The sequence below is a fragment of the Monodelphis domestica genome, chromosome 2 (genome assembly GCF_027887165.1).
Source record: "Monodelphis domestica isolate mMonDom1 chromosome 2, mMonDom1.pri, whole genome shotgun sequence".
Classification (NCBI taxonomy): Eukaryota; Metazoa; Chordata; class Mammalia; order Didelphimorphia; family Didelphidae; genus Monodelphis; species Monodelphis domestica.
Genome location: NC_077228.1, coordinates 242,974,560 through 243,001,098, shown reverse-complemented (window position 1 = coordinate 243,001,098; position 26,539 = coordinate 242,974,560). Strand labels below are relative to the sequence as shown.

Here is a 26,539-nt window from a genome sequence, read left to right as displayed (position 1 = left end):
TCTATTTTCAGATGAGAAAAGAGACAGAATAAATGACTTGCCAAAGGTGGCAAAGCTAAGGATACTCTTCCTAGAACTGTTTCCCTAACTTGCCAAGTGATTTTGGACAAGCCACTTAATAATAATAAAAACTTAATACTAGTGTGAACAAGACTTCTTCTTCTATTAGGGGCTTGTTTTTCTCAACTTTAAAATTAAAATGTTGGACTAGCTCAGTGTTTTTGAAATGAATATGACCCATGGAAACATACCAAAGTGATTTATATTGTAAGAAATAATAGAAGCCAGACAGAGTGATCTGGGAGCATGCAATAGCTCTGGGATAAATGTGTGTTAATGAGAACTGGAGACAAGATAGAGAAAATTAAACTCATTTTCAAACCAAAAATTGTTGCTTATAATGTTGCTTGCCTGCATTTAAATTTTGACTTTGCTGTCTTTACTCCTTGTGAGCTCTTGAGCAAGTAACTTTACCTCCATGGCCTTCTGTTACTTCATTTGTAAAATTAGATTGTTCAGCTAGATGATCTCTAATTTCCCATCCTGATCTAGAATCTAGAATCCTACAAGAACTTGAAAATTATGTATAATTGAATTATATGTGATTTCCTATTAAATATTTCACAGGGAAAAGTATTGATGGTATAAAATTTTTTTTTCATGTAGTCACTATTTATATCCTACCATAAGAAGGAACACAGTCAGGGAAATGCAAGACTAGATGACCTTATGACTTTCACATTATTTATAGGTTAATTCAAGTTTTGATTTGAACTTTAAAATTTCCTAACTCCAAATACTTTTTTGTTGGCTACATCCTTATGAGTGAGGGAATGGGAGGCAGTTTCTCTGATTTTAATGTCCCTCTGCTTTATGCCATGGTTTGCCCAGTTTAGACTGACACTGAGATCATTAATCCTGAATTTCCATGCCCCCTACATCTAGGTATGCTTTACACTCTGATTCTTGGGAGAGAGAGCAAAGGCTCACATATCATATGTAAAATGAAGAGTCTGCCTGTGCTTCAGGGAAAGGAATTCTAAACCTATCATGTGAGTCTTCTGCATTTGGAAAAAATTGCCATGGATCCCTCTCCTTTCCATATATGTTTTTCCTGGCAACAACCAAAAAAAAAAATCTGGGGGGTGGGGGGAGTAGAGGATGGTGTTCAGCCTCTATTGTTGGGCAGCTGTCTTCCAAATATGGAAAGGGGTTGAACCAAGAAAGAATTTGTGAACCTATAAAAGCAGTGAGATGAACAGGTACTTGGTAGTTATTCGGGAGGGTTAAGGTAAGTTGGATGCTTGCATGTATCTCTTCTGTTTAAGTTGCTGGGAATGTCACTAACTCAACTGTGTCTTTCTCTTCTGGGCAGATGCATATCTAGTGGGGATAGAGATTTTCTAGCATTTTATTTCTATTATCTTGGATTTTCATAGAATCATCCAAGTATAACATTTTTTATTCTTTCTATTTTCACTCAAACTTATAAAGCCCTCCCTACCAACAAAGCTAGTTGGGAGAAAAATAAAAAGTAAAAAAATATATCCCTACTCTTTTTTTATATTTCACTTCTCTCCCTAACCCTGCCCTCAACAGTACAGGGTCCCATATGTGTACCCCAATTTCCTATGTGTACCAATGTCCACATATTGATCCTTACATTCACCTATCCAGAGGATCTAACATGCAAAATTATGAAGTTGGCATTTTTTATTGTTTCCTTTAAGCTATTGCTATTCAAATCCAGAAATCTTGTACTCATCTTAAATTAACCCTTGGCCCAGGACAATATCCTATCTTTGGGCCTCTTTTTCTACCTTCCTCCCAACAAAACTTACTTAGCATGTATCTCATTTATAGAGCTGCTTTCATTTGCATGTCTATCCTGATAAATTTATGCAAGGGTTTTAATGTCTTATGACCTTTTTATGAATTACTCCTCTCAAGGGTACTTTATATTTCATAAAAGGACAATGCCTTAATCCAGCAGAATGAACCTGTAATGGTATAATTTCAAGAGTGTGTGTGTGTATGTGTGTATGAAAATTTAAGCTGCCTACTAGTCCTTAGTTAATACCACAAAGGGAGATTCCTCACCCAAAAAACTATCCTGGACCCTTCTTCCATCCTGCCTACTAGCTATAGAATCCTGGGTAGGTTAAGTTAATTTGTAGTCCTTAGTTGCCTCATTTGAACAATGAGAATAATATTATCTGTTCGTAGCTGTTGTGAGGATCAAATGAGATAATATATGTAAGGTATTTTGCAAACCTTAAAGCCTAATATAAATGTTAGCTATGATGCCAATTGTGCAGGGCAATTCTCTCCACCCAGTGCTGCTCCCTGGTGACCCAGAGTTTATTGCTGCCATCTTCTCCTTCTGCCTTCATTCACTTAAAAAAATTTCCCCAACCTGTAGCTCACCCTCTCAAAAGCTTAGCTCAAAGTCAGGCTTATGGTGATTTCTAGGTGATCACTTGCTTGATATAACTAATTGATGCTAATTAAAACTTACATATGTTTCTTGTATTTTTCTTCATAAAGGCTTTCTTGTGACAGTATTCCATCTTTGTTGTTCAATCAAGAGAAATGAGAATTTCAGGTCAAGTAGAAGGAGGGAGGGAGCTATTACCATAGAAAGTTGGTAGAGGGAAGCAGGTGAGGACTTTTACTGTGGTTCAAATCCTGCTAGGTAGAGCCTACTTAGAGCTCTCACCAACCTGTGATTTCAACATTCCTCATTCACTTTGATCAACAAGTTTCTCTAGACAACTTTGGTGTCTGCCAAGAATTGACTAAGTAGGGTAACTATTTCTTAGGTCTTTCTGAATTTTCCTTTCGCTTTATCCATTGCAGGTCAGATATTTCCACCAGTTATTTTCTTCTTCCTGTTGCTGTAATTGTAAGGTGAGAGTTCTGACCATAATATATGGTAAACCCTTTAGCTAGATTAAATCTATTGCTGATTCAGCAAGTAACTGAGCCCTGTCTTGGTTGCAATAAATTGCTCAAGTATGGCTGTGGACAAGTTGTCTCATTTGGTATTATTGAATATTGAAGTATTTCAGCTTGGTAGGACCAGATATTTTTCTGGGATAAACTCTGGGAGCCCAGGGGTTGGCAATGTCTGCCAAATCCAACTGATTAAGAGGTAACTGGAAAGCATGAGATTTAGTAACTCTTCTAAGATTAGGGGCCTAAAGGTGATGATCTGCCTCAGAATCCTTAGTCCCTTATAGATGTGTAAAGCAATAATTATAATCTCCAAGTTCTAGATAGCTCACCTGAACTTGGAGGGACTGTTGTTAATAAGAATTGTCTTGGTTCTGGGGTACTCAGTCTTGGAACCTGAAGGTGTGAGAATGGAGACCTTAAATGGACCACCCAAGTCTGCCATGGTCAAGGAGTTAGTGCCTGCCATTCTTTAGGTTGTCAATGTTGCTTTGTAGTTGCTGGAGAGAAAGAGCTCTAAAAATCACTATTTCCTAGTGGGATCCAGATCCATGGATGATCAAATTGACATTAATGCGCTTGCTTTCTAGTTGGCACCATGAGTAGTGATGCTGAGATGGAAGTGTTCGGCATAGCTGCTCCTTTCCTCCGTAAGTCAGAAAAGGAGCGGATAGAAGCTCAAAATCAGCCATTTGATGCTAAAACCTACTGCTTTGTGGCTGATGCAAAGGAAGAATATGCCAAAGGGAGAATTAAGAGTTCCCAAGATGGGAAGGTAACAGTGGAAACTGAAGATAACAGGGTAAGTACTGTCTTATTAAATCCTTATATTAAACTTCTCAGCTTGGTATTAGTATTTCCACCTAACGAAAGAGAAAACTGAAGCCCAAGAAATAAGTTAAATGGCTGCACTGTCACACTTCACCGTACAAAGCTGTTGCAAGGAAAGTGTCTTGTAAATTTTATTGTGCTGTATAAATGTGAGTTATTATTATTCACTTATACCCTTTTTCACATGTTATCTCAGCGTCTCCCAGGGTAATAAAGTAATATTGAATTGCTACATAAGGATACTGAATGGAAGTGTAGGTGGTAAACTGGACAGCTACTTTTCAATTGCAGAGGGTCACTCTGGGAATCATGCTGATGATCCTGGCCTGAATCACAGGTTCCAAGGGGACCTTCCCCTTTATACTCTGGTCTCTGTCTCATGTATAGAAATAGACCTCATGATTGAGGGTTATGATGGTTTTTTCCATGAAGACAAAAAAGACCAGATCAATCCTTTGAGCTAGATAGTAATCTAGACAAGTGGTATGGAAGCAAAGGAGCTCTGTAGAAATGGTACTGGCTTTGGAGTCAAAAGAACCAGGTTCATCATTAACCTTAGATGTTTACTACCTTTGGAAAGCCACTTAATCTTGCTGGGCGCAAGTTTTGTCATCTATAAAATAAAGTAGTTAGACTAGATGGTTACTGATGTCTCTTCTAGCTCAAGATTTATGATAGTATGACTTCCTAATCCAACCACTCTACCCAAGTTCTGTTTTCCAGTGACCCTAATCTTTGGAGTCCCAGAAGTCAGTAGTTTCACAGCATGATGAGATAGAATAAGGGCTACAAGGAGATCTGAGTTCCTTAACTCAGCCTTTGTCATGTTGCAAATGTTGACTAATAATCCTGATTTTCTTCCTTTCTGCAGACACTGATTGTTAAACCAGAAGACGTGTATTCAATGAACCCTCCTAAGTTTGATAAGATTGAAGACATGGCAATGCTGACACATCTGAATGAGCCAGCTGTCCTCTATAACCTCAAGGATCGTTATACTTCTTGGATGATCTATGTCAGTAACCTTTTGGTCAATTCTGGGATTGTTTCTTTAGGTGTTTTATATTTCCATGCAAGACCATGGACTCTGATTAGGGACAGGGGACTGGTGTGTGTACATGTGTGGATTGTATTTGAAAGATTAAAATGGAAACTGAGGAAAGAAAAAAAAGGTAAAAGAAAGGAAAGGTTAGCATGAGAGAAATTAAAGAATATTGAAGAAGAAAATGAAAGAATCAGGTAAAGGAAAATGAAGAGAGATAAAAAAAGAAGAATGGGGGAAGGAGATGCCATTCCTTCTCACAAAGTTTGGTAAAGATAGTCAGACCTATCACCTGAGGTTATCCCATACTCTATTTGGCTTTGTGATGATTTGTGTATTCTGGCTTCATATTATTGAGTCTGATGATTGTGGCTGATTGAAAAATAGAACCGAGATCCCTAAAGGTAAGGGTATCCTAGAGTGCTATTGCTAAGCTCTTTCTTAGATGGAATTCAGCAAAGGCTATCTTAGTAGGGACTTGCTCACAGTATAGATTCATTAGTTACTTAAAAATTACTTTAGTAGTTTTTAAAAAAAACATCTTTTGGGGTAACTCCCTCTACCAATAAAAATCACAACTTTTCTCTGTATCATAGCCAACCTGACTGGTTATGAGCCTGTCCAAATTTTGGTAGGGTGGTCTTCAGAAACAATCTATCATCAAAACCTCTCCAACTTGCTATAAAGTACTTGTACTGTACTATTCCAGGTTCAATTTCATGCCATCATAATAGATAAGGAGGAACTTTAGTTTTAGAGAATATTATGAAAAATGCTAAGAAAAAAAGATTAGCTCAGTTATATAAATTTAAAGCCCTAGTCTCTGAGCTGTAAAGCTATCATTTCAAATAGTTATATTAGTTGATTAGTTATAAAAACAGATCTCTGATAGCAGATTAGTTATAAAACAAACAGATCTCTAGGACAATTGCCTCCTTCATCTCTCTTTGTAAGTCAAAGCCATGTCTAAGAAAATACTTCATTTCTTTGAGGCCAGGGGGAAGAAAGCTGTTTAACAATAACTAATAAAGGATAAGAGTAATCTTTGGGCTAAGGCAAATATTTTCTTTTGGTATTACAAAATTATAAATAGTTTGAATTATTCTTTACTCTCTCCTCAGTTTGGGCACATACTTTTAAAATACAACTTATAGTAAATAAGTATCTGAAAGTTCACTCTGAAAAAACTTCCTGAAGTCTAGGGCTTTCAGAATTGTGCACTGGGCAACCAGCTATGTCTGGGGGAAAGACAGGGACCTTACAAAGTGGTTCTAGTGCATGTGTGGAGCCTCTCACTGGATTGACTAATTCAGAAACCTTCCTGGCATTTTCACTGGAAATCCCTACACAATCATTTAGCTGCTCTTGTGTTCTAGATTTACACTGTCATTAATAAATAGCAGAGATGCCATCAGCTTTGGAATAATTTCAGAGTTTTGGGAGTACTTCAAAAGTAATAAAAAAAAAATTTAAATTTTTAAAAATTACAGTGCAAAAAATAAAAAGAAACTGTGGGGTTAAAGGCATAGATTCTGCCATCAAGGCTGACTTTCTTGCCATTTTATAGATTAGAAATCAGTTTATCTTGAATCAGAGTTTTAATGAATTAAGGGACCCAAGCAAGGAATCAAGGACTTCTAGCTCTTAATATATTGATGGGATCACTGGGTCAAGTCATGGGTATAGTATGTTGCAGAGGAAAAGCACTCATTTGTACTCACAGTACTTGGGTTCAAATTTTACCTCCAACACTCCAACACTCCAACAACCTGTTGGACATTGGACAGGTCACTTAATCTCAGTTTCTTTATCTGGTTGATTCCTAATCTTATGATCCTCTGATAAAGCAATGAGTATGAATATCAAATAAGATAATATTTGTGAAGCACTTGGCATTGTCTAGCATGAAGTAGGTGCTCTATAAATGCTTAATATAAAGGGTAATTGGACAGTACAATGCATAGAGAGCCAAGCTTGGATTCAAGAGGACCTGGGTTCAAATATGACCTCAGATACTTCCTAACTATGTGATCCTGGGCAGGTCACTTAATCCCAATTGCCTAGCACTTGCTGCTTTTCTGTCATAGAACTCATACTAAGTGAGAAAGTAAAGATTTTAAAAAATGCTTATTCTATTCCTTTCCATGTCAGGAAACATAATCTAATAGATATGAGTGCCAGATAAGAAGTTGTTTTTCACTGTTCAGTTGTGTCTGTGATCCTCTGTCCATACTGTCCATAGGGTTTTCTTGGCAAAAATATGAAGTGATTTTCCATTTTATTCTCCAATTACTGAAGCAAACAGAGGTTAATTGATTTGCCCAGTGTCACACAGCCAGTAAGTGTCTGTGGAAGGATTTGAACTTAAGGCTTCCTGACTTCAGGCCCAGGTCCACTGAACCACCTAGCTACCTCTCTCTTTCTCTCCTTAAGATAAAAAGTTAGTCTATATCATATTGGGAAGGCCACACACTTAATTCTGCAAGTTGTAGATATAATTCATTCTACTTTTTTTCTCTTAGAGGGCTATTTTAAAGTTAAATTCAAAACATATGTAAAGTCTTTATTGGGTTTTAAGAGAAAAGGTGTACAGAAATCCTGATTATAGTGTTATTTTTTTTTCTTTCAGACCTACTCTGGCCTCTTCTGTGTCACTGTCAACCCTTATAAGTGGCTACCAGTGTATAATCCAGAGGTGGTGAATGCCTATCGAGGCAAAAAGCGCCAGGAGGCTCCTCCCCACATCTTCTCCATCTCTGACAATGCCTATCAGTTTATGCTGACTGGTATGTTTCAGATAAGGAAGCTTGTTGCAGTGGAAAAAACATAAGAAAAGCAGTCAGGGACCTGGGTTCTGGTCTTGCCTTTTCCAATAACTAGTTAGGTAGCCTGAGGGGATGTCACTTCCCATCTTTGGGCTTTGGTCTCTGTCTATGCAAAATGGAAGGGTTTTGATGAACTCTAAAGTCTGAGTTGTAATCAGAGTATTGGATTTGAAGTCTGAGATGTAGTTCCAAATCCTGGCCCTGCCCCTAGTTATCTTTGTGACCTTGGCAAATCACTTACCCCTCCTGGCTTTGGTTTACTTTTTCTTTAAAACGTATTTTATATACACTTACATATGTATATATTCTCTTTCCTACTAGAATGTAAATTTACTGAGGGCAGAGTTATTTCATTTTTGTCTTTGTATCTGCAGTACAAACAAATAGTAGATGTGTATTGATTGATTGATGTATTAAAAAAGATGATCTCTAAGACCTAAGCTACCAAAGCAAGAATTTTAGGCTAATTTCCCTTACCTTTTCTTAACTTCAAAATAGACTCATGAGAGCCCAGGATTTCTTGGAACATCAATGGATTTCTCTAAAGTCTTGTGATAATTTGCCTATTTAGAATTTTCAATGCTAAATGCTTCCAGGCAGTATGATTGAGTAAAAGAACTAAGGAAATGAAAAGTTAAAAGGTGATTGAGTAAGAACAGTCACAGTGCTGGTGAGATGCAAATTAGAAGGGATGAGAACCTATATAGCACTCTAGGTAGCACTGGTGATGGTGACTATGCTTTCTGTTGACAGATCGGGAAAACCAGTCAATTCTGATCACGTAAGTAGTGAAATAATTTTTACTTTAAGTGAATATGGGTCTTTTTTTTAATGTAGAAAACAAATGTGTCATATACTATGGCATGATAATTTTTAAATAAACAGTGTGTGGGTGGTAAAGGGTAGAAATTTCATATATAGATCTTTACATCTGTCTCTATGTATGTGTGAAAGTGAGAATGGGGCATAGGTGGAGTGACAAATGAGGCTTAAGAAACCTATATTAAGCTGTACTTTGCTGAAATAAATATATTTCCATACTAGTATTTACCTTGAGCTTTGTAATTCAGGCCAGATCACGTATGAATATGATAAAGAGATGGCCATGTCAAATTTGTGGTATACTAACAAAGCAGACTGGACATGATATCTCCTGTTAAAGCCATCCTAGTAAACAGATCTATCAATTGTATCTTCTTTTTTTTGTCCCCATCTTATTGTCCTGGGTAGTGGAGAATCTGGTGCAGGAAAGACTGTTAACACCAAGCGGGTTATCCAGTACTTTGCAACAATTGCTGCTACTGGAGACCTTGCCAAGAAAAAGGAAGGCAAGATGAAGGTAGGATGATTTCCTGCATGGAAGAATGAAGAATGAAATCTGAATATAAGATGCGATAGTTTTACTTTTATGAGAAGGGTTACAACTTTGCTTCTTCCTCTACAATCAGTAAATCATATTTTATTTTTCCTCATTGAAAATGTGTTTTAGTTTCAGTTTGAAAGAAAAAGAGAGAATTTTATATGTAATAAAGAAAAGAAAACTACCTATATTAGTAGAGCAAGGATGAGAATCTCATAGGAGGCAGCTTGATACATTAGAAAGAACGCTGGCACTGGAGTTAGAATTTTGGTTAAAACGCCACCTCTTTTGCTTTTCTTCTAGGTTATTTTTACCTAGATATACCTTGCATGCCATTTAAATTCCTTAGGGTTCAGTTCTCTTATCTGTAAAATAAGAGTAAGTTATGTTGAATGGCCTCTGAAGTCCCTTTCAACAATATAAGTTATGTTGGATGGCCTCTGAAGTCCTGTTTCAACAAGGGATCTATCAAAATAAGATTTAGAGCTGGAGGGGACCTTAGAAGTCATTTAGACAAGAGGAGAAGGAACTTTCTCATATTTCTGATATGTGGTAGAATCAGAATTTGAACTCTTCTAGTTTCAAATTTAGAACTGTTTTGTCAACTTTTTTGAATTGTCTGATGTTACAACCAAAACCCTTCAATTTTTAAGACCCCAAAGCAATGCAGTAGAAATTATATTGTATTTGAAATCAGAGGTCCTGGTTTCAAGTCCTAGTTTTGTCAATTACTGTTTGATCTTGAATAATTCACTTATGTTCTTCCAGAGTTGGTCTTTTCATCCATAAAATAACATGACCTCTAATGCTATGATTCTATGAAAGAAAGGGGAAAAAAAATCCAATACAAAAAGATAGCTCTGTATAGCAACTCCCGTGGTAGAAATCTCTCAGATGGACAGAATTTAGAAATTTTTAGATACCTTTGTATATGTGATACCTTTTGACAAAAATATTATGAAAACAATTTCATAATTATAATTAAATATAACAAAAGGCAAAATCATCTTAAGTATATGCCCCTAAATATTAGAATTTCAAATTGGGAAAAAGACTGAGAAGTTGCTTATCTCAAGAACTGAGGATATGTTCTAGGTTAGTGTAATAAATTGTTATCACAAATAACATTATATGCTTATTTTGTTCGTGTAGTTTTTTAACTTGAGATATGAAGAAACTTTCCTTTCTGTTTTATTTTATTTTATTCCCTTATTTTTAAATTTTGGTGCCAGGGAACACTTGAAGACCAGATTATCAGTGCCAACCCCCTGCTGGAAGCCTTTGGTAATGCCAAAACAGTGAGGAATGACAACTCATCCCGTTTTGTAAGTCAGATTATTATGAGGATTAAGCAAATGCAAAGAGAGGTGTGATGTGAGAAAAAAAAATGAGGAATTTCAGAGGAACAAAGTTAACACTGTCTTCATTCCAAAGATATAAATCATGATGGCTTAGAACTCTCAGGACTATTCTCAGCACCGGGAAAATTTGTAACACAGGCAAAGATATTTTTCTCATCCATTATTTTGTCTCTCCAGCAAGTGGTCAGTCTTGGTCATTTTCTAGTCCTGTTTGACACATCACTGATTAACCTGAGAAAAAGTAAAGATATATAAAAAGAAAAAAAGGAGAATGAATGAAAGGAAACAGGAGTGAATACATTTTTATAGGCTTTATATTTATCTTCTTATGTGATGTGTAAACTTATCAAGGGGAAGTACTGTTTTTTTGTGACTTTTAGAATACCAGGGCCTTCAAGAGTATATGATTAAGCATATAGTAGGTGCTTAATAAATATTTGTTTAATTGAATTGAGGGAAGAAGACGAGAAGTGAAAAGAGGAAGGCCACATATTTTCAATAAGAAAAAAAAGAAAAAAATTTTGGTTGATAAACTTTTATTCATTTTCTAAATGGACACTATTTCCAAATGAGAAATGTTAGCATTCTAGTCAATCTGACTTGTGAATTATATTTGTGGACAACTCTGGTTTCCCTTTGTTCTCATAGGGCAAGTTCATTCGAATTCACTTTGGAACCACTGGAAAACTTGCCTCTGCAGATATTGAGACCTGTAAGTAAGTAACTAGGGTCAGGTTGCAGCTCACACTGACAATAGGTAGTTTGGCAAATAAACATGCATTTGTGTTATAGATTTGCTGGAAAAGTCAAGAGTTACCTTCCAGTTAAAGGCTGAAAGAAGCTACCATATCTTCTACCAAATTCTTTCAAATAAGAAGCCTGAGCTCATTGGTAAGAAAAAGCTTTTATTTCTGGCTCCTACATACTCCAGACTTGGTTTATGAGGTCAATCAAATTGCTTTGTCCATAAGTAGTCCTTTGCATATACTTTAAAAGTCAATAGATTAAGATCAGGAAGGAATCTTAAAAGCCATCTAGTCCAACCTCCTTGTTTTACAGATGAGGAATGAGGCCCAGAGAGGGTAAGTGACTTGCCCAGGCAGAACTAGGATTGAAACTTGGAGTTGTTTGACTTTTCATTCTTTGCTTTTTCCACTGTATCACAATGGAGGCCACTACCTTTTGTTAAATTGCTCTGGGAGTATGGCCATTTTGACATAGTCACGCCAGTTAGAAAACACATTTTCAAAAACCTTCCTTCAAAAACCTTTGTGGCAATGGGGGCTATAGCAAGCTGATAGAGTCAATGTACTTATGAGACTTATGAAGCAGAAAGGCTAAAAACATATTTTAAACCTCAACTCCTCTAGATAAGTCATCCATTTCCTACCCTGAAGAAATAATTTATCTATCCTTTAGCACCACCTTTTGTCCTCACACACAATTTAATAATTTGGAAAAAGTCTTTGTAATGCACATTGGAGTGGAAATTCACCAATAGGTTTTTAATGGAGAAAGCTTATGATGTTTTCAAAATTTTAATGAATTCATTTCACTGGGCCAATGTAGAAACATTCAAATAGCTCAAGACTCAACTCAAAAATTCAACTTCTGGTATACTTTATTTACTTATTTTTAAAATCGAGAACTTAAACATAAACTTAAACATAGCAAAACACCAAAAAAAAATGGACTTTATTTTGAAACCATGGTACTACACACACACACACACACACACACACACACACACACACACACACACACACACACATAATTCCGCAAAGTACTTTCTTATTTCAAAAAGTTTTTTCAATCAACTTTTATTCTTTCTACCTCCTATTTCTTCAAGTCACTATATTAAATTTTTTAGTAATTAAAGAAAAAAGAAGATATTCACTTAAAAAGACAAGTCTTACTAATAATAAAGCAAATTACCTCACTGGCTAAATCTAAAAAATGCATTTCTCATTTTTTCTTTTGAGTCCATTACCTTTTTTGGCAGGAAATGAGTAGCATGTTTCATCTTTCATTCTCTGGAATTACGGTTTATCAATATATTGATTATAATTCTCAAGTTATTTCTCTTGGTTCTGCTTGCTTCCCTCTGTATCATTCATATGGGTCTTCCCAGTTTCCTCTAAAACTGTGCTTTTTGTTAAATCTTACAATTCAAATATTCCATTACATTCATAAATTAAAATGTGTTTAGCCATTTCCCAATAAGCAAGCACCCCCTTAGTTTCTAGTCTTTTGATATTACAAAAAGAGCTACTCTAAATAGTCTTGTACATATAAATATTTATTGTACATATGAGTCCCTTTCTTCTCTCTTTGGGATTTAGGACTCAGGACAATTTCGTTGGGTATGCACAGTTGAATGATTTTTATGGTATAGCTCAGAATTTGCTTTCCAGAATGATTGTATCAATTCATAGATTTATTGATAGTGCATTAGTGTTCCCTGCAGGTGAAGACTGTCCTGCATGTCTATTCCCTTCTGGATTTTTTTTTTGTTCACTTCTATGCAGTTTTCTTTTTTCTAGTTACATGTATAAAATTGTAACATTTGTTTTATAAAATTTCAAGTTCAAAATTATCTTCCTCTCTCCCTTCCCCTCCCTTGAGAAGGCAAGAAATTTGATATAGATTATACCTATGTAATCATGCAAAACATAATTCCAAATTAGCCATATTATGAAAGAAAACAGACCAAAAAGAAAAAAAAACACAAGAGAAATAGTTTTTTTTTTTTTAAGTATGCTTTGATCTCCATTTAGACATCATCAGTTCTTTTTCAGGAGATGGATGACATTTTTCTTTATGAGTCCTCCTGAATTGTCTTAGATCATAGTATTGCTAAATCATTTACAGTTGATCATTATATAATGTTGCTATTACTGTATATAATGTTCTGGGTTTGCTCTCTGTGCAGTTTTCAGAATGTTTTAGTGGCTCTGCTCCCACACATTTTTTTTACCATCCTTATTGCTCAACATTCTTCTCTTCTTCATTTCAATTCAAATTAAAATCCAAAAGAAAGAAAAATCCTTACAACAAATAAATATAGTCAAACAAAAAAATAACATATAATGGCCATGTCCAAAACTGTATGACTCTGTATCTTGAGTTCATCATCTCTTTGTTGAAATTTCAGGTTAAGTCAAATTATCTAGTAACGTTCCAGGATAAGCTCTGAATTCTCTGTAGACATTTTTGTTGTTGTTATTGTTATTTTTAGTCATGTCTGACTCTTTGTGACCCCATTTGGAGTCTTCTTGGCAGAGATATTGGAGTGGTTTGCCATTTTCTTCTTCACTGTAGATATTAGTCACTGCACTGATCAGAGTTCTTAAAGTCTTTCAGAATTATTTTCTTTTATAATGTTGTTGTCCTTATATAAATTTTCCTCCTGGTTCTTCTCTTCATTCTGTATTAGTTCATACTATCTAGAATTCTTTGAAACCTTTTTTATGCCATTCTATTCCATTCTTATACTATAACAATTGAACCATTCCCCAATTGATGGGTACCCCCATAGATTCTAGTTCTTTCGTTTTTTCCCCCTACCCTTTTAATGCCTCATCAAAACTGGAAAATTTGTTTTGCTTGTTCCTATTCCTCCTTAGTATTATCCATTCTTTAATTCTCTCTACTCCATCTCTGATTGTTTCTCTATTGAATTTGATGTATTTCTACCCCAAACTATTCATGTTTTTATTTGTGTTCAATACACCTTTGTTCAATTTCAGTTAGGAGCAGAGTTCATTTGATGCCCATCCTCTCTGATACCCTTTCCCCCCCTGAAAACACTCTTTTTCATACAAACCTCAATTATAATAACAATCTCCATCTCTTTCTTCCTCCTTTTTATGCTGCTAGAATCCTCTTTTTATGCTTTCTTCTATTTACTTTGTTCAAACCCTCAGAATTCAGCTAATCTATTTCAAGGTTCTCTTTTCCTTATTTAACTCCATGGATATACTTTGAAGGCAGGTGACAGCTAGGTGGTACTGTGGATAGAGCACCAGGTGGGAGGATCTGGGTTTAACTCTGACCTCAGATAATTCCTAGCTGTGTGACCTTGGGCAAGTCACTTAATCTGATTGGCTTAACCTTTGCCCTTCTGTCCTAGAGTTGTTACTAAAACAGAAAGTAAGGGTTTTAAAAATATCCTCTGAAGACATTAAGGTTCTGAAACAACACTTATTCATCTTCCGTTATTGGAATGTTAACACTACATCATCATTATAATGCCTTTAATTTGCTCAAATAAATTTACCTTTCTAGATTTCTCTTCACTTGCATATTTCAAAGTTCCTAAAAAGCTTTGGATTTTTTAACAGAAGTGCTTGAAAAGTCTTCCAATCAACTAAACCCTGTAGGATTTTACTAAACTTTTAAGGAAAGTTAGTTTTTATGGTCATAAACCTATATCTTTTGCCTTTTGAAATATTGTACCCAATGATCTCTGGGTTTTAGGAGAAATTACTGGGTCTTATGTTATACTGACTATGATCCTTTGGTACTTGAATTATTTCTTTCTGTATGTTTGAAATATTTTTTCTTTGACATGGGAGTTGTGGGCTTTGGCTATGATATTCTTGGGATCCTTCCCTCCCTTCCCTTTCCCTCTCTTTCTCTCTATTCCCCTCCCCTTTCCTCTCCTCCCTCAAGAATTCTCTTTCAAATCTTTTACCTAGTAATAACTGCTGGAGGTCCACAAAAGCTACCGAGGAGAAGGAACTGCTGGGTCTTGGAAGTTAATATGTCAAAGATCCCAGCAGTAGGTACCAGATAACTTAGGGGCCTGAGCGGAAACTGCTGGACCTTGGAAGTTAATATGTCAAAGGTCCCAGCAGTAGTAGGTCCCAGATAAGAGCTTAGGGACCATAAATGCTGGCAAACATTCCAACAATGGTATGTACAAGATAGGGACTTAGGGGCCATGCATGATGTAGGGGATATATATCCCAGCATCCCCAGACTACGGTTGGAACTCTATGGCGGAGCTCCCCTGGTTGTGTTGCTGGTGTACACCAGTTCAATAAACGGCCCTCCTGCTAATTGCATTGTCTATTGGTCTTCCATGGTGGTGGGCGAAAACCCGGACCCTAACACTACCAGTGAACCTTGATATTCCACTTTAAAGGATCTTATGCATCAAATTTAACTTTGTTTCCAGGGGGAGACTTTCCATTTCTAGAGCAAAATATAATGGTTAAAATTCACATATGAATTCTAAAGTAGAACTGTTCTTTCTTCCACCTAGGTAATTTTTAAAAATTCTTATCTTATTTCAGAGTTGCTGCTTATTACCACAAATCCTTATGATTACCCATTTATTAGCCAGGGTGAAATCTTGGTGGCAAGCATTGACGATACAGAGGAATTATTAGCTACAGATGTAAGTAGAATGTAACAAGAGATACAGAAGATTTATCATCTACCACTCAGGTCAACTTCTTTGTTGTTCTTTAAATGCTAGAGTGCCATTGACATCCTGGGCTTCAGTCCAGATGAGAAGTCAGGAATCTACAAGCTAACAGGGGCTGTGATGCATTATGGAACCATGAAGTTCAAGCAGAAACAACGAGAAGAACAAGCAGAGCCAGATGGCACTGAAGGTAAAAGCCATAACAATCAACCATAGTCCAGGGAAGAACCCTACTGTGGTAATTCTCTAGGTAATTTTTTTGAAAATAGCCTGAAAATGTTTCTTTGGGAGCTGCCATCCTAACTTAGGAGCTAGAATTCTAATGTTCTCATTTTACAAATAAGGATACTTTAGTACAAAGAACATATGACTAGCCTAAATTCATACAGATAAATATTAAGTGTCATAGCAAGGGTTCAAACCCAGGTCCTCTGATTCTAAAACTAACACTCTTTCTCCTTCGCCATACTTGCAAAGATTGGGGGATCTTATCCATATTTATTGAGGCACTTCCATTTAATTTGGGTATGTCAACTGGGAAAAAAACACAGAACTATTAAATAGTCAAAATCACTCTTTAATCAAGGGCAAAAAGGGGTTCGGGGCTAGGAGGCCTCGACGACAGAGCTGTGTGCCACATATGACTGCACAGAGTCCAGGGATTGAACTCTGGTGGATCTGGTCACTGACCCCTGGAAGTACCACCACACAAAAGATGGACTCCAGAGAACAAAAGAATTTGGGGAACCTTTATATACCATTTGGGGAATACAGGAGTAGGGAAAGATGATTGACATCACTATAGCTACAAAGAAAATGGGAGTGTTCAAACTGCATTGACTGATACAATCAAGCTTAGGAAAGGAATCATAGCTAGAGGCTAGGGTGTAAGGAAAGGGGCTGCTTACAATGGATACTAAAGGAAGGTTCTTGCCCTGGTGTGGATCTTCTTGGGAAAGGGTCTCTGATACAATAGGGGAGACTACCTAAAACAAAGAGGGTCCTTAGCATTTACTTAGTCTCACTCAACTAGGATTGTCATTCCCCTGAGGGTCTCCCACTCAGTCTGAAACTGCCAGTCTGAGATTCCCTTCAGGGTAGATTCCCATAGGAAAAAGGGAACAAGTACAACTTTGGGGTTTCCAACCTATAAGCTAGTCCTGAAACTTGGGGTTCAACAGATCCCACTAGGCCACAAGTTTGGGATTTCTAGATTCCATGTTGGCAGGTACCATTAAGATTTAGAGACACTCTAGTCTTGTATCTTGCTTTTTCAAAAAATGTGTCATGTTCCTTGAGAGGTAAAATTTGATTCCAAGTATTTTATTCTTTCATTGCTGATCATTGTTGCTCTATTGACCATCGTTGACCTCTGACATGAAATTGGCTTTGATTTCTACAAGGTTATTCCTGTGTCTTATACTTAGTAATAGACTGTATTTGGTTGTTCAGGAACCTCTCTATGTTCAGAGAGACTCATCCCCAAAATATTGATCACTGGCTTTTTTTTTCTTTTCTTTTCTTTCTTTCTTTTTTTAGCATAGCAATGAATAAAACCAAAGTTGCTAGGGGTATTGGTGAAGGATGTTCCCTACACTAATGAAATCAGTATTTAAAAAATCTTTACTTTCTGCTTTAGAATTGTGAGATTTAAAATAGTGAAGAGCATAAACTGTAGTGAGTTAAAATGGAAGATATAAATTGTGATAGATATAAGAGAGGGTGAGTAAATTTGACCACAGAAAATATGTTTCACTACAGTGTCTTGGTTTTTAAATCAAATATAAGGTGGTTGCCAGGGAAATATTCCCAATTATTCAAATACCCAAGTCAACTGAGTTTTATAGAGATTTTAATTAATACAAATGTGGAATTAAAGAAAAGAGAGAAAGAGAGAAAAAAGGAAATAAGTATGAAGGGCCTTAAGCTAACATGGCCTAGACCTGAGTCTTAAGAGAAAGAGATCAGTCAGTCAGTTTTTAACACTCACCACAAGGTCTACCTAAGCAAGGATTCTAGTGACACCAGGCCAGCATCATCTCAGCTGCTTTCACCAGCTCCCTCCTCCATCTGAATGTTTCAGAATCAGTCCTTCCTCAATCTGAATGTTTCAGAATGAGTCCTCCTCAATCTGAATGTTTCAGAAAATCTCCAGCTCTTCTCTGAGCTCTTATTTTTAAGGGCAAAATCTCCTATGTCACCTCCCCTAAGTTCTTCCATCTTCCAATCACTGTAGATGTTTTCCAAAAGACAGCCCATTTTGAATTCACAGATGAGATGATTAATCTCTTTAGTAAGTCAGAAAAAAAATGCTGCTGTGTCGACTAATTTCATTAAGAGAAAACCTCTGAGTAAGTTTTCACCTTTTAGGTCTAAGTAGTTTACAAGTTGCCCCACCTTTATAGGCACCTAGCATCCCATTGTATCAATTCCAAAAACAGGCATGGCTCAAAGAACTCCTTTCCTTTATAAGTATGGTTTTCAAGTACTTTCATTGTTTAGCAAGGAGTTTTCTGCCCTAAAGCAGTCTTAAGTACGGGTGGAGTAGGGATACTCCCATAGCAAGGAGTTTTCACATTCAAGTAGAGTTCTCACTCTCTGATAGGGAATTATTTCAAGTAGGGAATTGGAGGATTCCTCAATGTGGAGTAAAATTTTTAACATTCATAAGTCTGTGAAATTTTAAGGCTTACAGAATCCACCCTAAGCATTGGTTCTAAGGTAGAAGGGCAATAAAGATTAGGCAATTGGGTTTAAATGACTTGCCCTGGGGTCACACAGCCCAGAACTCTCCGAGGCCAGATTTGAATTGAATTAGTATTCTTTTGAAAGATCAAATAGAAAAGCTAAGAACTATTGGGGGCCGAGGGGGAATTTACACATTTGAAAACTTAGCTTCTCAGAGTACTTGAATTATGTTTTCCATTTGATTAATTCTCATGTGATTTCACATGTAATTTGTCTTTTTCTTTCTGGCAGTGGCTGATAAAACAGCATATCTGATGGGCTTGAACTCATCTGATCTGCTGAAAGCCTTGTGCTTCCCCAGGGTGAAAGTTGGAAATGAATATGTTACCAAAGGTCAAACTGTAGATCAAGTAAGTATCTATTTCAGAGCCAAATAGGTAATCGGACTTAACAATTGGCCTTAACCCAATCTTCTTATTTGTTTTTTTTTCTTTTTTCTTTCTAGGTACACCATGCCGTGAATGCTCTTTCCAAATCAGTGTATGAAAAATTGTTCTTGTGGATGGTAACACGTATCAACCAGCAACTAGATACTAAACTACCAAGACAACACTTCATTGGTGTCTTAGACATTGCAGGCTTTGAAATATTTGAGGTTTGTCTCTAGCAGTGAATTTTTCTATGGCTTTGATGTTTGGCGCAGTAGGTAGTGTGTCAGTCTCACAAGCTGAAGGTCCTCAGTAAGGAGGGTGTGATATACTGGGAGAAGCTTCTGGAGACAAAAGAGCTACTTGACTTCGAATGGGATTTACCTCCCCACATGAAGTGAATGTCTATTGTCTGGTGAAGTAGGACCTTCCCTCAGGAGGAAACCTCTCTTGTGACAAGGTCAAAACCTGGGGTTTATACCTTTAAACTAAGTAAACTGGGGATTTCTATATTTCCATGTTGACACCATATAAAACTAATTTTAACCATTCATGAAATTCTTTATGCAAAACTAAAGTGAGATGGGTTAAGTAGAAGAGAAACACCAAAATTGGTGGATTTGCAGTTATTTTTAAAAGATGGAATGATAGTTAATTAGAATTTTGAACAATGAATTATAAGTTAAAATTAGAAAAGAAAACAAATCTATCAAGAAATAACACTACAAATTAGCTTAGAAAAATGTTTAGAAGTCAATAATGATTATAATATAATATTACATATATTATTATAGTACATATTGTATATTAATGTCATGTTTTTTAATATTAATATTATAATTATTATAATGATTTATAATAATGTTTAGAAATCAACAATTAGATGGTCTAACATCAGATGCTCAGTATCCTCTTTGTTGGGATGTTTGGAAGGGAATTAAATGTAAATGCATAAGTGATCTACTCAAATCTGCTAAGATAGATCACTATCAGGTCCAACCCCTTCCACTTTGAGTATGATACTGATGATGTTTGGGAAACAGAATGGAGGCTGAGATTGCAGAAAAGTCAAGAGCTTGAGGCAATGAATAAAGTCTTTAGTGAGCTTTTAAATTTTGATTTGAATGTTTCAAACTAAAATTATACTTTGGCATTAGTATAACAGCCTGGAGCAGCTGTGCATCAATTTCACCAATGAGAAACTGCAACAGTTTTTCAACCACCACATGTTCGTGCTGGAGCAGGAGGAATATAAGAAGGAAGGCATAGAATGGGAGTTCATTGACTTTGGGATGGACCTGGCTGCCTGCATTGAGCTCATTGAGAAGGTATCAATCTGCTGTAATGAAGTCCTTCTGTACAATATGACACCAAGGTTTACATATATTTTTATTAACTTGACTTTATTTAAATACAGCCAATGGGCATTTTCTCCATCCTGGAAGAAGAGTGTATGTTCCCCAAAGCAACAGATGCTTCTTTCAAGAACAAGTTGTATGACCAGCATCTTGGCAAATCCAGCAACTTCCAGAAACCCAAGCCAGTCAAAGGGAAGGCTGAGGCCCACTTCTCCCTTGTACACTATGCTGGTACTGTGGACTACAGTGTCACTGGTTGGCTGGAGAAGAACAAAGATCCTCTGAATGAGACTGTTGTTGGATTATACCAAAAATCATCTAACAAGCTTTTGGCTCATCTTTATGCCACTTTTTCTGCTGTAGATGGTAATAAAAATGAGGAATTATCTTTCTTTTGTCTTAATTTGTTTTTATGTACCTGGGAATTATAGTGTTAATTTCTTTCAGCAGATGGTGGAAAGAAGAAGGTAGCCAAGAAGAAAGGTTCTTCATTCCAAACTGTCTCAGCTCTTTTCAGGGTAGGGGATATTTTTTTTCCTTGTCACTTCAGTTGTGTCTGACTCTTAATGACCTCATTTGGGGTTCTCTTGATAAAGATATTGCAGTGGTTTGCCATTTTCTGCACAAGTTTCATTTTACAGATAAGGAAACTGAAGTAAATAAGGTTGAGTGATTTGCCCAGGGTCATACAGCTAGTAAGTATCAGAGGCTAGATTTGAACTTGGATAGATGAGTCTCCCTGAATGTGGGCTTGGTACTCTATCCACTGTACCACCTGGTTGCAGAAACTAATTGTTATTTCTTACTGTTATTAATACAACTAAGTGGGGGGCTAGTTACACTGTACACAGTAGGATCGTGATTCATTACCCAATTCATGACCTCAGTAAGCACTAATAAATATTTCAGGGTGTTTAGTCTCATTGACTTGAGGTCAAGATGATCCAGGTTAAAGTATATATCAGAAACTTACTGTGTGACCCTATGAAAAGTCATTTAGCCTTTCTGAAACTCAGCTTTCACATCTGTAAAGTGAAGATAAATAATAGTATCTACTTCATACGATTCTTTTGAGAATCAAATGAAAGAATATTTGTGAAGTACTTTGCAAACCTCAAAATACTATTTAAATGATAACTTTGAGTCATTAACTGGGTTCAAAGGATGTTGTAATTGTATATGCACTGCCAAAATATTCTCTATGCTTCTGTACATCTATCATGAAAATAAAAAGTATAAGTTTTTACTCATTTATATTTATACATAACTTTAGAGGACATTTCCTATTCTTCCACATATCTAGATCTGCTCAGTAAGAAGAGATAAATCAGAGGAAAGTGTATGTACTTTTAAAGCTTTGTGACAAGCTTACCTTGTATTTTTTTAGGAAAATCTGAACAAATTGATGTCAAATTTAAGAACAACTCACCCTCATTTCGTGCGTTGTATAATTCCCAATGAAACCAAAACTCCAGGTAATTTACACTATTAATCTTCAAGCCATGATCTGTGTCAGATAATTTGGTGTTTATCTGATTTCTTGTTTTTGTTTCTATAATTTAGGGGCCATGGAACATAGCCTTGTCTTACATCAACTACGCTGTAATGGTGTCCTGGAAGGTATCAGGATTTGCAGAAAGGGATTCCCAAATAGGATCCTTTATGGAGATTTTAAACAAAGGTATGGGATTAAAAATTCATGTCTTATCCTTTTAATGAGAGGTGATAATGCTGGCATCTAAAGATGGGATTGACTCTTCCCTTGCCTACTTTTAAATTTAATCAACCAAAAGAGAAGACACCTCAGTAGGGGAGATTCACAAACCACTTACTAAAGTGGTTTATACCTCCAGAAACATCAAGCAAATTTAAAGACTGCAATTGGTCCCCATAAAGTGGAGGAAGGGACAGGAAGTGACATAAAAATGTATTTTAAAAGGGCCTAAACTTCCTGTCAGGAGGTCTTTGTGAGGTCTTTGAGCTCTTGGAGGATCTTGGACTGGAACTGCAATGTGGAGCTTTGACTTGGGTGAGTGAAAGGCTGACTTCTTTCCTGGCTTCTGGAGAGGCCTCCCTTTCTTGGAGGAGACTGTGTGGGTAGAACCCTTGTTTTATTCACTACTGGGCCCTCTGGCTGAGGACCCTCTGGTAGAGGGCTAACTAGGCCTGCTTGGGTTGAGCCAGGGACCAGAGAAAATATTTACTGTGTTAGGTTATAATAAGATAGCTTATTCTACCCTCTTTCACATTTCTCTACTTTCACTCTTTCCTCCTTTTTTTTTTGTAAATAAAGTTGCTAAAAGTCATTTTGACAAGCTGTATTAATTATTTTTCAATCAGTGACCACATTCTCTTATATCTAAAACAACCATAAATTTAATCCCTACACAATTGAGTATTAAGAGACTACTACTATTTGCTAGACTTTTTTAGACACTCAGGTTATAAAAACAAGAATAAAATAGTTTCTGACATTAAAATTCAAGTCCTTCTATCAAAGGAGACCACATCTATCCATATACATATACAAAATAAGTACACAATAATTTGGTGGTGGGAAACATCAGTAGTTGAGAGGATCTAGAAAGTCTTATGTAAGAAATGACACCTGATCTGAGCTTTGAAGGAAACCAAAAATTCTAAAAAGTGAATATAAGGAGGGTGTGTACTCCAAGCAAAGGTATGGCACAGAGACAGAAGAAATGCCATCCTTGAGAAAAATGAAGAATATCAGTTTGGCTTGACTATAGAGTAAGTAAAATTGAGTAATTTATCACAAGGCTGGGGCTCTAAATGTCAGAGGAATTTTTAAAGTAATAGGGAGCCACTGGAATTTATTAAGCAGAAGAATGAGATGCTTAGACCTGCGATTTAGTATGATTTCTTTGTTAGCTGAAATGGAGAAGTACTGATAGGAGATAACTTTCAAATGAAAACTGATGGACTGCCTTCTGGCATTTTTAATTTTCCACTTGAATGAGATGGACATTTTTTTTCTGGAGATTGAACCTATGTATCATAATCTGTTTTTGTTTTTTTTGTTTGTTTGTTTCTAAATCCTTGCCTTCTGTCTTAGAATTGGCTCTAAGTATTTGCCTGAAAGCAAAAGGGGTAGGTAATCCAGATTAAGTGACTCCCCCAGGGCCATACAGCTAGTGCATGTCTGAGGCCAAATTTGAACACAGGCCCTCCTATATCCAGGCCTTCAGGTCTTTGTCCACTGTGCTACCTAGCTGCCTTTCTTACCTGTTTTTATAGAAATGACACTGTACTGGAGAGTCAGACCTGGTTGTGGTTCTGCCATTAAGTAGTTGTATGACTTCAGGCAAATCGCTTCAGGTCTTTCCATCACTATTGCTTGGACTAGATCATCTTGAAGATTCCTACGACTTCAACATTCCAAGAATTTTTCCTTATGTTTAAATTTGCAGGTACCGTGTATTGAATGCCAGTGCTATCCCAGAGGGGCAGTTTATTGACAGCAAGAAAGCTTGTGAAAAACTGTTGGCATCCATTGATATTGACCACACTCAGTACAAATTTGGACATACCAAAGTAATTTCTAACATATTTACTAAGATAGACACTTACTTCTTTACTTATAACTCCCCAAAAAACCAAGCATTGATTTGATTTTTCTTCTTTGAGGTGTTCTTTAAAGCTGGCTTACTGGGAACTCTTGAAGAAATGAGAGATGATCGTTTGGCTAAATTGATTACACGGACTCAAGCTGTATGCAGAGGGTTTCTAATGAGAGTGGAATTCCAAAAGATGGTGCAGAGAAGGTAGAGTACTTACACACACACACACACACACACACACACACACACACACACACACACACACACACACACACACACACTGAAGGGAAAAGATTCTTTTCAGAGTAACCTAGGTTTTCTTGCAGGGAGTCCATCTTTTGTATTCAATACAACATTCGCTCATTCATGAATGTCAAACACTGGCCTTGGATGAAGTTGTTTTTCAAGATTAAACCCCTCCTTAAGAGTGCTGAAACAGAAAAGGAGATGGCCACCATCAAGGAAGAATTCCAGAAAACTAAAGATGAACTTGCCAAGTCAGAAGCAAAAAGAAAGGAGCTTGAGGAAAAAATGGTGACTTTGTTACAAGAAAAAAATGACCTTCAGCTCCAAGTGCAATCTGTATGTGTTTTGTAATCCTTTCTATCATTTTCCTTTAGTAGATAGAATGATACAATGAAAACTGATAGACATGAAGTGAAAGAATTTGGTTTTAAATTCTTCTGTTATCTATTGTTATATGACTGTGGACAAGTCACTTAACCTTTCTAGGCTTTGGTATCCTCTGTAAAATGAGGATGTTGGACCAGTTGACTTCTAAGGTCCCTTTCTATTTTTAAATTATGATTTCTAAAAATTAAATTGAGGCACCTAATTAATTGATGATACTTTTTCAATTTAAATGCTGACTCACCAGTTGGAGACTATTACATAGTGCTTACTGAATAATTAGACTGTAAGACATGTCAGAACTTTTCTCCTTAAAGAAAATAACTTTCTTCCAAAGGAAAGTGAAAATTTGTTGGATGCTGAGGAAAGATGTGACCAACTGATTAAAGCGAAGTTTCAACTTGAAGCCAAAATCAAAGAAGTGACTGAAAGGGCTGAAGATGAAGAAGAGATCAATGCAGAACTGACAGCCAAGAAGAGGAAACTAGAGGATGAATGTTCAGAACTCAAGAAAGACATTGATGACCTTGAGCTGACACTAGCCAAGGTTGAAAAGGAAAAACATGCTACAGAGAACAAGGTATGTTCCTTGTGGCTATTTCTTTCTGACTGTAAGTCATTAAGGGAGTTAGGGTGGTTGCTCAATAATTTACTGTGCCTTCCTATTTATAGGTTAAAAACCTAACTGAGGAATTGGCAGGCCTGGATGAAACAATTGCAAAGCTAACAAAGGAGAAAAAGGCTCTCCAAGAGGCCCATCAACAAACTTTGGATGACCTCCAAGCTGAAGAAGACAAAGTCAACACATTAACAAAAACCAAGAGCAAACTGGAACAACAAGTTGATGATGTAAGTTATGGCCAGCTTAACAAATGATCATAATTGAAATGTGTAAGGATAATTTTAGTGTTTTGACTTAAAATCTAAAATAATTAGTTGCCATGAGAAATTCCCAAATATGAAAAATACCCAAGTCAGCTGGGATTTATGGAGATTTTAATTAATAAAGAGAGAAGGAATTAAGGGAAAGAGAGAGAGAGAGAGAGAGAGAGAGAGAGAGAGAGAGAGAGAGAGAGAGAGAGAGAGAGAGAGAGAGAGAGAGAATTTAAACTGTTCTGGCTCAGGCTGAGCCAAGTAGCCAAAATGGCCTAGGCATGAGCCTAAGGGAGAGCTAGTCAGTCTTTATCACTCACCACAAGACTGTCTCCAAGCAATTCAGTCCTCCACTGAATCTCCTGAACACCAATTAGAATCTAACTTGATTCTGAACTGCACTCCATTGAACTCAAATTGAATTCAATTGTCCCTGAACTGTTCCTTCACCTCCTTTTAAAGAGATTTTTCTCTTATGTTACCTCCTTTAAATTTTCACATCTACCAATCACAGTAGACACCTTTTTTTCCAGGACTGCCCATTCTTAGTTTTCATCTTCTTTGGTTTTCACCTTCTCTGGTTAGATTAAATCTTCTGAGTACTTCACACCTCTTTGTTAAGCTTGCCTTTTGTAAGTTACTTGACCTTTTTAGGTACTAATTTAACATTTACAGGTACTTAATACTTTTTTGTATTAGATCTAAAAATAGGCCTATCTTAAGGTTTTAGCTTTACTATGAGTTAGGGACTTTCATTGTTCAATCAGGAGTTTACAAATTTATCTTCCCCTAAGACACTGTCTGAGTAGGGTGGAATAATTTTAAAGTTCCCAATACATTCCTGATCAAGTATCTCCATTGTTACAATAGGGGACTAGCTTAACCAAATCTTCTAAGGTACAATCTGAGTAGTTTTTAAGATTCACAAATGCCATGTTATAATCTAAAATTATTTTTCTTTCAGCTTGAAAGCTCCTTGGAACAAGAAAAGAAAGTTCGTGTAGACCTTGAAAGGAATAAGCGAAAGCTCGAAGGAGATTTGAAACTTGCCCAGGAATCCATATTAGATTTAGAAAATGACAAACAGCAATTGGATGAAAGACTGAAGAAGTATGACATAAAACTACATATTTAAAAAAATTATTTGGCCCTCAGTCTCCTTGATTATAAAAT

General features: G+C 36.4%; 1 protein-coding gene across 2 annotated transcripts in view; it reads left to right on the top strand.

The window, feature by feature from the left end:
* Positions 1-2,780: 2,780 nt before the first annotated feature.
* The window catches only part of LOC100027388 (myosin-3), a 36,549-nt gene continuing 12,790 nt past the window's right edge, over positions 2,781-26,539 (top strand). Inside the window, exons 1-24 of one of the 2 annotated variants that reach the window (XM_007482986.3) lie at positions 2,781-2,910; positions 3,546-3,757; positions 4,658-4,801; positions 7,458-7,614; positions 8,407-8,434; positions 8,884-8,992; positions 10,246-10,338; positions 11,023-11,086; positions 11,167-11,265; positions 15,675-15,778; positions 15,860-15,998; positions 18,788-18,906; positions 19,002-19,151; positions 20,082-20,252; positions 20,342-20,648; positions 20,733-20,800; positions 21,670-21,757; positions 21,846-21,963; positions 23,714-23,837; positions 23,931-24,067; positions 24,190-24,445; positions 24,831-25,073; positions 25,166-25,342; positions 26,331-26,476. In XM_007482986.3, the coding sequence (XP_007483048.1) occupies positions 3,554-3,757; positions 4,658-4,801; positions 7,458-7,614; positions 8,407-8,434; positions 8,884-8,992; positions 10,246-10,338; positions 11,023-11,086; positions 11,167-11,265; positions 15,675-15,778; positions 15,860-15,998; positions 18,788-18,906; positions 19,002-19,151; positions 20,082-20,252; positions 20,342-20,648; positions 20,733-20,800; positions 21,670-21,757; positions 21,846-21,963; positions 23,714-23,837; positions 23,931-24,067; positions 24,190-24,445; positions 24,831-25,073; positions 25,166-25,342; positions 26,331-26,476 (3,245 nt within the window). In that variant the 5' untranslated portion in view covers positions 2,781-2,910; positions 3,546-3,553. Of the gene's footprint in view, positions 2,911-3,545; positions 3,758-4,657; positions 4,802-7,457; positions 7,615-8,406; positions 8,435-8,883; positions 8,993-10,245; positions 10,339-11,022; positions 11,087-11,166; positions 11,266-15,674; positions 15,779-15,859; positions 15,999-18,787; positions 18,907-19,001; positions 19,152-20,081; positions 20,253-20,341; positions 20,649-20,729; positions 20,801-21,669; positions 21,758-21,845; positions 21,964-23,713; positions 23,838-23,930; positions 24,068-24,189; positions 24,446-24,830; positions 25,074-25,165; positions 25,343-26,330; positions 26,477-26,539 lie in introns of both variants that reach the window. The other variant, XM_001371616.4, reaches the window with a different exon arrangement.